General features: G+C 48.9%; 1 protein-coding gene across 2 annotated transcripts in view; it reads left to right on the forward strand.

Moving 5' to 3' along the window:
- Nucleotides 1–9,284, forward strand: part of WAS (Wiskott-Aldrich syndrome) — a 12,599-nt gene extending 3,315 nt beyond the window's left edge. The window contains exons 2-13 of one of the 2 annotated variants that reach the window (XM_012730392.1): nucleotides 2,383–2,430; nucleotides 2,784–2,924; nucleotides 4,128–4,214; nucleotides 4,301–4,403; nucleotides 4,510–4,551; nucleotides 4,645–4,698; nucleotides 5,398–5,572; nucleotides 6,796–6,838; nucleotides 7,033–7,186; nucleotides 7,361–7,767; nucleotides 8,025–8,139; nucleotides 9,150–9,284. In XM_012730392.1, coding sequence (XP_012585846.1) covers nucleotides 2,383–2,430; nucleotides 2,784–2,924; nucleotides 4,128–4,214; nucleotides 4,301–4,403; nucleotides 4,510–4,551; nucleotides 4,645–4,698; nucleotides 5,398–5,572; nucleotides 6,796–6,838; nucleotides 7,033–7,186; nucleotides 7,361–7,767; nucleotides 8,025–8,139; nucleotides 9,150–9,205 — 1,425 coding nt within the window. In that variant the 3' untranslated portion in view covers nucleotides 9,206–9,284. Of the gene's footprint in view, nucleotides 1–2,269; nucleotides 2,431–2,783; nucleotides 2,925–4,127; nucleotides 4,215–4,300; nucleotides 4,404–4,509; nucleotides 4,552–4,644; nucleotides 4,699–5,397; nucleotides 5,573–6,795; nucleotides 6,839–7,032; nucleotides 7,187–7,360; nucleotides 7,768–8,024; nucleotides 8,140–9,149 lie in introns of those variants that run through there. The other variant, XM_004690006.2, reaches the window with a different exon arrangement.
- The last annotated feature ends 6 nt before the right edge of the window (nucleotides 9,285–9,290 follow it).

Consider the following 9,290-nt stretch of genomic DNA (forward strand, 5'->3'; position numbering starts at 1 on the left):
GTTTTCAGGCAGGACTGTGGGTCACTCCCTTGAAATGTGCCATTTACCTTCAGGCACCCAGGAATGTTAAGTCATACCCCAGACACGCTCAGCTTCCCAAACAGCAATATGTGTGACTTAGAGTTTTAGCTCCCCCCACCCCAGTGGGAAACAGACCCAGGGAGGAGTGAACACTTAAATAGCATTCACTAGGGGAAAGAGTCTGGCATAAGCTAGGAAAGTTAGCAATATACAAACCCTACAACCCACCCCTGCTTCCCTCCTAAATGTGAGCTTGCCTTTGTGGACTAGACGTGTACAGGAGCAAACAATGCAGAGTGTCCCCAGCAGCAAAAGGCAAAAACAGCCCCAAAACTTGGAGAATAGGAATAAACAAAGCATATAGCCATATAATGGAATACTATACAGCCATGAAAAGACAACTACAGACAGGCAAATATGACCCTTCATAACAGACCTTAGAGACAGCATGGAACACAGCACTGAAAAGTGTGCACTCTGGGCCCAGCCTGCCTGGTGTGTGACCATGGCTCTACCACTTGTGAGCCGGGAGCCACTGGCATAATCAGGTACCTACTCTGTGCCTTGGTTCCCTTTGTCAGGTGGACATGGGCCAGCAAGTATCCTGCAGGCTGTTATGAGTCAATATCTACAAAGAAGTTACAATAGTGCCTGGCATACATGCATTTAGTGCTATACGAGAGTGTGTGGGGGATAAAAATAGAACATTGAGTGGGAAAAAAACAAATCTGAAGATAACAGGCTTTTAAGAAGTTCAAAAGCCATGAAAACTAAACAAGATGTTGCTTAGGCATTCAAATGTGCTATAAAATTCCTTTTTTCTCTGCACTGCTGGTGGGAAGGCAAACTGGTACAACCTCTATGGAAAACTGTTTGGAGGTTTCTCAAACTGAAAAATGGAGCTTCCCTATGACCCAGCAATCCCACTCCTAGGTATCTACCCAAAAGACATAAAAACATTGATTCAAAAAGACACCTGCACCCCCATTTTGAGTGGTCTATTTTTAAAAATAATATAATAGTTTATTTTTTACATCATTTTGTGCTTTTTTCCATCTCAGTTGTAATCCCCGTGGGTTTCATATCACCAAATCACCCATGTGCCATCACCATAGTCCAGTGCATTTCCACTGTTATTTGATCCCATTCCCCACTCCACCCCATAATGCACCCCCATGTTTATTGCCACTTTATTTACAATAGGAAAGCCCAAGTGCCCAAAAGTAGATAACTGGATTAAAAAGATGTGGTACATATACACAATGGAATATTACTCAGCAACAACAACAACAACAAAAAAAAAAAAACACTCCTGCCTTTTGCACTAACGTGGATGGAGCAGGAAAAGATCATGCTTAGTGAAATAAGCCAGAAAGAAAAGGAAAAAATACCAGATGGTTTCACTCATAGCAGGAACATAAAGGACCAGGGGAGAAAAGAATAATAATAATAATGAACAATTATACACCAGGAACATTTTATGGGGGTGGAGTGGGGAATGGGATCAAAAATGGGGAGGAGGCATGGGACTATGGTGATGGCACACAGGTGAACTGGTGATAGGAATTACATAATCCATAGGGATTACAACTGAGATGGAAAAAGGCATGAATTGACATAAAAATAAACTATTATATTAAAATAAAATAAATCTTTAAAAAAAGGAAAAATTGCACCTTTAAAAAAATCCTTTTTTCAAAAAGGGGATGATAAACAGCAATCTGGGAGCTGTAGGGAGGTAGGGGTAAGATATGCGAAAGTGAGCAGAGTGCATGTGCTCCTCACTAGGGTCTCAGAAGAGGGGTGGGGTGGGATCCCAGGCACTGCCACCAATTAACAGTTCTAGTACAGCAACCTTCCAAGAGTAGGGTCAGGCCTCAGATGCTTTGGGGAGGAAGCAGGCCACCCAGCCCCACGACTACGCCCACCACAGGGCGCCCTGCAGAAGTACTCAGGGGCCTGGCTCTAGCCACCCGCCAATCAGAGGGAGGCAGGTCAGAGCCACTCTGAGGGTGATGGCTCCTGGCGGGTAAGAAAGAAGGAGGCGGATAAGAGCTGGTCCAAAAGATGGGTATAACCAGTCAAAGGGAAGGGGGTTCAGCCTGAAGGAGGAGGGTCCAAGCCTGTCCTGGGGAGGAGGTCTGGCCCACTGAGGGGCCCCTGGAGGACTTGTTTCCCGTGTGGTTTTTTTGTACTTCCTGTTCCCCTGTTCACTGCGGAAGTTCCTTCTTACCCTGCACCCAGAGCCTAGCCGGAGGGGACAAGGGCAGAGGCACCATGAGTGGGGGCCCTGTGGGTGGCAGGGCTGGGGGCCGAGGAGGACCAGGGACTCAGCAGAACATTCCCTCTGCCCTCCTCCAGGATCATGAGAACCAGCGACTCTTCGAGATGCTTGGACGGAAATGTTGGGTGAGCTGTGGCTCTCCTGGCCCCTGATCTCCCTCTCTTGCCTCCTCATCTTTCCCATCCTCCCACTCTCCTCCTTCCCTCCCCTTCATCTATCCTCATCTTCCCCATCCGTCTTGCCTCCTCTTTCTCCCCACCCCCATCCTTTCCCTCTCCATCTCTACTTCTAAATTCACTTACCATCCCCCGCCCTCAGCCACCACCCAGGAAGACCTCTGAGTCTGTTCACTCTTCCTCAGGCTGCAGCTTTCTTTGAGCCCATTGAGAGCTACAAGCAGGGAAGGACTGGGGGTGGTTCCCAAGCTCTTGGGACTGTTCTTGACTAGACTCCACTGACTCCTACTCTGCCCTTCCAGACACTGGCCACTGCAGTTGTTCAGCTGTACCTGGCGCTGCCCCGTGGAGCTGAGCACTGGACCAAGGAGCATTGTGGGGCCGTGTGCTTCGTGAAGGACAACCCACAGAAATCCTACTTCATTCGCCTTTATGGCCTTCAGGTGATCCCCATGTCCCACTGGACACGCAAACCAATCAGCCCATAAACCTGAACCTGTGTCCATAGTCCCGAGCCCTTGAACAGATCAGTGAACCCCTGAGCCCAGAACCAAAGACTCCATCCAGATGTCCAATTCTGGTTTGCTTTTCTAAGTCTGTGATGACTGACCCTAGAATCTCCATGTTGAGATAGCTACAGCCCCCGTGACTACTGAAGCTCCTCAGGCTAATCTGTTCCATAAACTCCAAACAGATGAGCACTGTTTTTACCTGCACCTCAAATCTGTTGTAAACTCAACACTTTGGACCCCAGATATCCCCACCAAAACTCTTGAACCCCAGATGTTTCTCTAGCTCCTAGCTCATAAGTCTGTTCCATAAACTTTAAAATTGAATATGCCATTGATTCTCTAGCTCCTAGCTCATAAGTCTGTTCCATAAACTTTAAAATTGAATATGCCATTGATTCTCTAGCTCCTAGCTCATAAGTCTGTTCCATAAACTTTAAACTTGAATATGCCATTGATTATTGAACTCCAAATCTGTCCCTTTAAACCCACATGAACATATCAGAATTCTTATATGAAAATTCCTGAGCACCCAAATACTGAGGTAATTCTTAAGCCAAAAATCTGTTCCACACCCCCAATCTGAAGTCTCCAGGCATAAATACCTGTTCACCTTTTAAACCCACATAGATGGACCTGGCATAATGACTTCAGCATCCCAGGACCATCTGATATTGCCCAAACTCCTAAGCCATAACTTTGCTTCACAGAACTCAAACAGTTTACAGTTTGGCTAAAACCTTCACCAGTGTTCCAAGTCTCTATGCCTGAACCTCAAATCTCAACATCAATCCCAGTCCTGGAACCCAATTTTCCCAAATGAAGAACCCCACACAAGATGGAATCTATGAATGAGTTCCATTTTCTGGAGTCCAAAATCCTCACATTTTAGCCCCCAAGTCCTACATCTAAGGCCTCAAAACTTAAATCCAGCTCTCTCAGGGTGTTTTGATGTATATATTGTACCTCAGTCCTCCGTATCTGCTACCTAGACCCCAACTTTGCGACGGTGAGTTGAGAATCTCCAAATAGGGCCCTAGGGCCCCAGACCTCAACACAATGCTGCCTGCCCAGATAACTAAGGCCACCCAGGTTGTACCTCAGTGCTAGTGTGCTCCCCAACCTCTACCTCTCCAGGCTGGCCGGATGCTCTGGCAACAAGAGCTGTATTCACAGCTGGTCTACTCCACGCCCACCCCCTTCTTCCACACCTTCGCTGGAGATGTAAGTGAACCCCTGTGCCTCAGCTCGGGGGAGGAGATGGGAAAAATGTGGGAGTTCGATAGCTGCTGACCCCAAGGTGTGTACAGGATTGTCAAGCAGGGCTGAACTTTGCAGACGAGGGTGAGGCCCAGGCCTTCCAGGCCCTAGTGCAGGAGAAGATACAAAAAAGGAATCAGAGGCAAAGTGGAGGTAAGAAGGTCCTGGGGGGAGGAAGGTTGAGCAGAGGTGCGAACAAGTGTGGGGAGCTGACAGGAATCCCTCCTGTTCTGTTCGCTGCCCACCTGTCTCTCCACAGACAGACGTCAGCTCCCCCCACCACCAGCACCAGTCAATGAAGGTTAGTCTTCTAGTGCAAGGAGGGGAAATAAAGGGCTGGCCCAAGAATACATGGCAGGGTTGTGATAGCTTTCCACCCACTCCATCTTCCCAGAGAGAAGAGGAGGTCTCCCACCCATACCCCCACACCCAGCTGGAGAACAAGGAGGTGAGTGCTGATGCTTCCTGTGTCTCAGGATGGATGGAGGGGGGGAGCAGGGAAGGGTGGCAGATGGATGGATGGGGAATGCATGGGTGGATGGATGGATGGGTGGGTGGATGGACAGGTGCATAGATGTTTAACTTTGTGGGGGCATGGATAGATATGTGTGTGTGTGTGTGTGTGTGTGTGTGTGTGTGTGTGTAGATGAGTGGTGGACAGATGGCTGGTCAGGGCAATGAACTGAAGGGAAAATGAAAATACGGCTGTATGATAGATATATAGGTGGATATACAGATGTATAGTTGAATGAGTACTTGGATAAATGGATGAACAGATTGATGGATGAGTGAATAAATTATTGAACTAATGAATGGAACAGATAATGAATGTGACAAAATTTTAGTCAGTGAAGAAAGCAATGACTGAATAATGATTGAGTAAATTAATAATTTAACAAATCAATTAGTCAATGAGCCAGTTACTGAATGAGTTAATTAATACTTAAGTGGGAACATGAGTGAGTGGAAAAATAAATGAATCAGTGAATGTATGACTGATTTGCAGAGCCCACTTCTCCATAAACCCAATCCTTCAATGAACATCAAAACACACAGAGATTCCCCAAAAATCTTCTTGTTTCTTGCCCCTTTCCTTTGGTTGGTAGGTAAATAGGTCAAAGTTCTAGTCATCTTATTTTCCCCATAGGCCCAACAGGCAGCCCGCTGTCCCTGGGACTGGTGGCAGTGGACATCCAGAACCCAGACATCACGAGTTCTCGATACCGTGGGCTCCCTGCACCTGGGCCTGGCCCAACTGATAAGAAACGCTCAGGGAGGAAGAAGATCAGCAAGGCTGATATTGGTGCACCGAGTGGATTCAAGTAAGAACCGAACTCCAGTGGGCCCACAGGTCTCTGTGAGGGGTGGAAGCCAGATAAACAGGTGGAGAGGAGAGCTGAGTAAATGGGAGCTTGGTGGTTGGGTATGGAGCTGCAGGGCCAGGATGAGAGATACAAGTGAGGTACCAAGAGGGTGAAATTTAAGGATGTGGTCACTGTCAGGGCCAAGCAACTACTATTCATGACTTTGAGAGGAGTGCCTCCTTCAGTTTTACGCCCTAAGCACCTCACTTGCTTCACACTGATCCCATCCTGAGTGGGCTGGGGGGTAAGTAGATGGGTGGATGGAGGAATGAATGAAGGAAGGAAAGAATGGGCAGGTAGGTTGGAGAAGGAATGGACAGACTGATGGGCACGTGGGAAGTGGGTGGGAAGACGGGTAGGTGAGTGGCTGAGTGTGTGGAAAGGTGTTTATGTAAGCCAGTGGTTCACAGACAGTGACTAGAGATGGGGAGGTGGCAAAACATGTGGGAGAATGGACAGTTCAGAGGGTAAGTGGACAGAAGTGTATGATTGAATGGGTAGTAAAATGGGTGGATGGGGCCTCCCTGGTGGCACAGGGATTAAAGACAGTGCTGTCAAGCTATTGACAGCCACTGCAGCCTGAGTTTGATCCCCATCAGGGAGGTGACCCACATGGCGCGGCAGACCTCTCCTGACCCGCCCACTGCTCCCCTCAGCAGTGTATTTCAGTCAGTCTTGCTGTTCTGCTCTCTACTCTATGTCTGGTGAATCCTCTCACCCCCTACACTTTTGGCCTACACTCCAGTTTTTGTATACATAAATAAATCTTAAAAAAAAGAAAGAAAGAAAGAAAGAAAAATGGGTGGATGGATGGAAAGGTGGGTACGTAGGTAGATAAATGGGCAGGTGAAGTATGTGTGAGGACAGGTTGGTAGACAAGTGGGTAAACCTGTGTGCACAGATGGACAGAGACAGATGTACTCTGGGTCAGTGGAAAGACAGGTGATGTGAGTGGCTAGGTGGACAAGTGCATGGTGGAGGGATGGTGGCAGAAAAGATGGGTGAGCAGATGGGCACCTCAAGCTGTGGACCTCTCCTAGTTTGTAACTCTTGCTTTCATTCAGTCACTTAGGTCTCGTTCATTAATACTGCCCCCTCAGAGTTCCAGGAGGGTTTTACTAGGAAGGGAGGGAACAAAAGGACAACAGTGGTGCTTCACTGGGTATCCTCCTCTCCCCCAGACATGTCAGCCACGTGGGATGGGACCCCAATAATGGATTTGATGTGAGTAATTCCCAAGTGCCCTGTACGCCACTCAACTCCCACTTACCCATCTGTAGTCCACTGCTCAGACCTACCCCCAGATCCCACCCTTCCACACCCTCCTCAGCTCCTTCTCTGGGGTGAGCCCAGAGGAAGGTGGGCCCCTTCCTTCCTAACTCTATGCCTGGCCTCCCCTCCCCCCCCACTGCCCACAGGTGAACAACCTGGATCCGGCTCTGAGGAGCCTGTTCTCCAGGGCAGGAATCAGTGAGGCCCAGCTCACTGATGCTGAAACCTCCAAACTCATCTATGACTTCATTGAAGACCAAGGCGGGCTGGAGGCTGTGCGCAAAGAAATGAGGCGGCAGGGTGAGCCCTCCCTCTGGACACCCCCTTCTTTCCTGCCCTGGTAGCGGATATGAAATCCTCATGGAAACCCTATAGAGCTTGAATTGGGAGTTGGACGGTTGGGGTACCCATGTTACAAATGAGAAAAAGAGGCTCTGGAGAAAACAATAACTATGTGTTGCTTTCCTCCCTCAGAGCCCCTTCCACCACCCCCACCACCATCCAGAGGAGGGAACCAGGGCCCACGGCCCCCTACTGTGGGAACAAACAAGGGTCGATCTGGTCCACTGCCCCCTGTACCTGCAGGAGGTGCCCCACCCCCGCCAACTCCCCGGGGACCCCCACCTCTGGGCCGAGGAGGGCCTCCACCACCACCCCCTCCAGGCACTGGACGTTTTGGACCACCCCCACCTCCACCCTCTGCAGCTGGGGGGCCACCTGCACCACCGCCACCACCACCGCCACCTCCACCACCCAGCTCTGGGGATGGGCCAATTCCACCCCCACCCCCTCCTACTCTGGGGTCTGTGGGGGGGGTCTCCCCTGGTGGAGGTCGGGGGGCACTTTTGGACCAAATTCGACAGGGAATTCAGCTGAACAAGGTAAGGAAGGACAGGATGGAGGATTGGGGTTCTGGAACTCTGGGGTGCTGTGCAAGTCAGGCTATTAGAGGCCTGGGGGAGGCTGCTTGGGGGGGTCCCAGATTTGGGGGATTCAGTGATAGGGTTAGGAGGTTGATGGGAAGAGGTGGGCTTAGAGTCTTAAAAGGGACTGGAGTATGTGGGAGGAGAAATAATGAGAAGAGGGGAGAAGCACCCCTCTCACAGACCATAAGCCCTCTGTTCTGGGCTTGCTGCAGACCTCAGGTGCTCCAGAGAGCTCAGCGCTGCAGCCCCCAGCACAGAGCTCAGAAGGACTGGTGGGGGCCTTGATGCACGTGATGCAGAAGAGAAGCAAAGCCATTCACTCCTCCGGTGAGAGCTCACCTTCCCTGCCAGCCTCCCATTCAGAGCCCATCCTCCCAGAACTAGTGTGGGCCTAAACGCAAGCCCAGCATCGGTCACCGTCAATAGTAACATTAGCCCCAACTGTTAATGATACATTAACAGTTGTACATAAACCTGAACATGAGTCAGTGTCCCTTTTGGTCATGTTAATTACCCTTGTCATGATGTAATGAAAATAGAATTATCTTTATCTTTGACAATGATATTAACTCTAATGTCAAGGAACAGCCACAATATTAACATTAGTCCCCTCGGTTCGGTAGTGCCAACCTTTGCCAACTATGTGATTATAACCTTAGAAAGTACCCCGTCTTTGACAGTGATACTAACTGGGACTCCATGGATTCATAGTTGAACATGAACTTGTTATGTGATAAGAGAACTAGGCCAGTCTTTTTACAATGAAGTCAACATTACTGTATCAACAATATTGTTGATACATGACAACTGTATCAAGACAATATTAACTATGACCGATTATGTGACAATATAACTTTGACTTTGACAATTATATAACCCCAGACTATCTAACAAGGGTAACATGAATCTGTTATATAGTAATGGTATAACAAGTCATTTTTTGACATTATCATTAACCCCATTAAGTATCAATACTAACAGGAACCCACTGTGAAACACTGTTGTAACTCACCCCACCTTTGCTAATATTTAAATTCATCCCACTGACAAATACATTCTCCGTGTAACAATACCACCCAACTAACCACATTCACAATACTGACTCCACCTAGTACTTAAAAACACCAACTAAAACCCCTATCTTGTTCCAGTGGAAACCCTCCTGAGGACACCCCTTCCTTGTCCAACCACACAGACCCCATCTGATTTCCAAGCAGGAGGCCTCAGTTCCCCAGGGTCTGGAGGTCTCCTGCCCAGCTGCCAGGCCCTAGGAACCCCCATCCCCAGGACCTTTGAACCTTCTTACCCATCCTGAGTCTCACTCTCTCTCCCTCCAGACGAAGGGGAGGACCAGGCCGGCGATGATGATGATGATGATGAATGGGACGACTAAGTCACTCCCGACCCCCCTCCCACTCGTTCTGCACCTACTTCTAGGGCAGCCGCCGCTAGTCCTTCACTTCAAGGCCCGCGAGCCC

This window comes from Condylura cristata, unplaced genomic scaffold (genome assembly GCF_000260355.1).
Source record: "Condylura cristata isolate star-nosed mole 26May11 unplaced genomic scaffold, ConCri1.0 scaffold00027, whole genome shotgun sequence".
Taxonomy (NCBI): domain Eukaryota; kingdom Metazoa; phylum Chordata; class Mammalia; order Eulipotyphla; family Talpidae; genus Condylura; species Condylura cristata.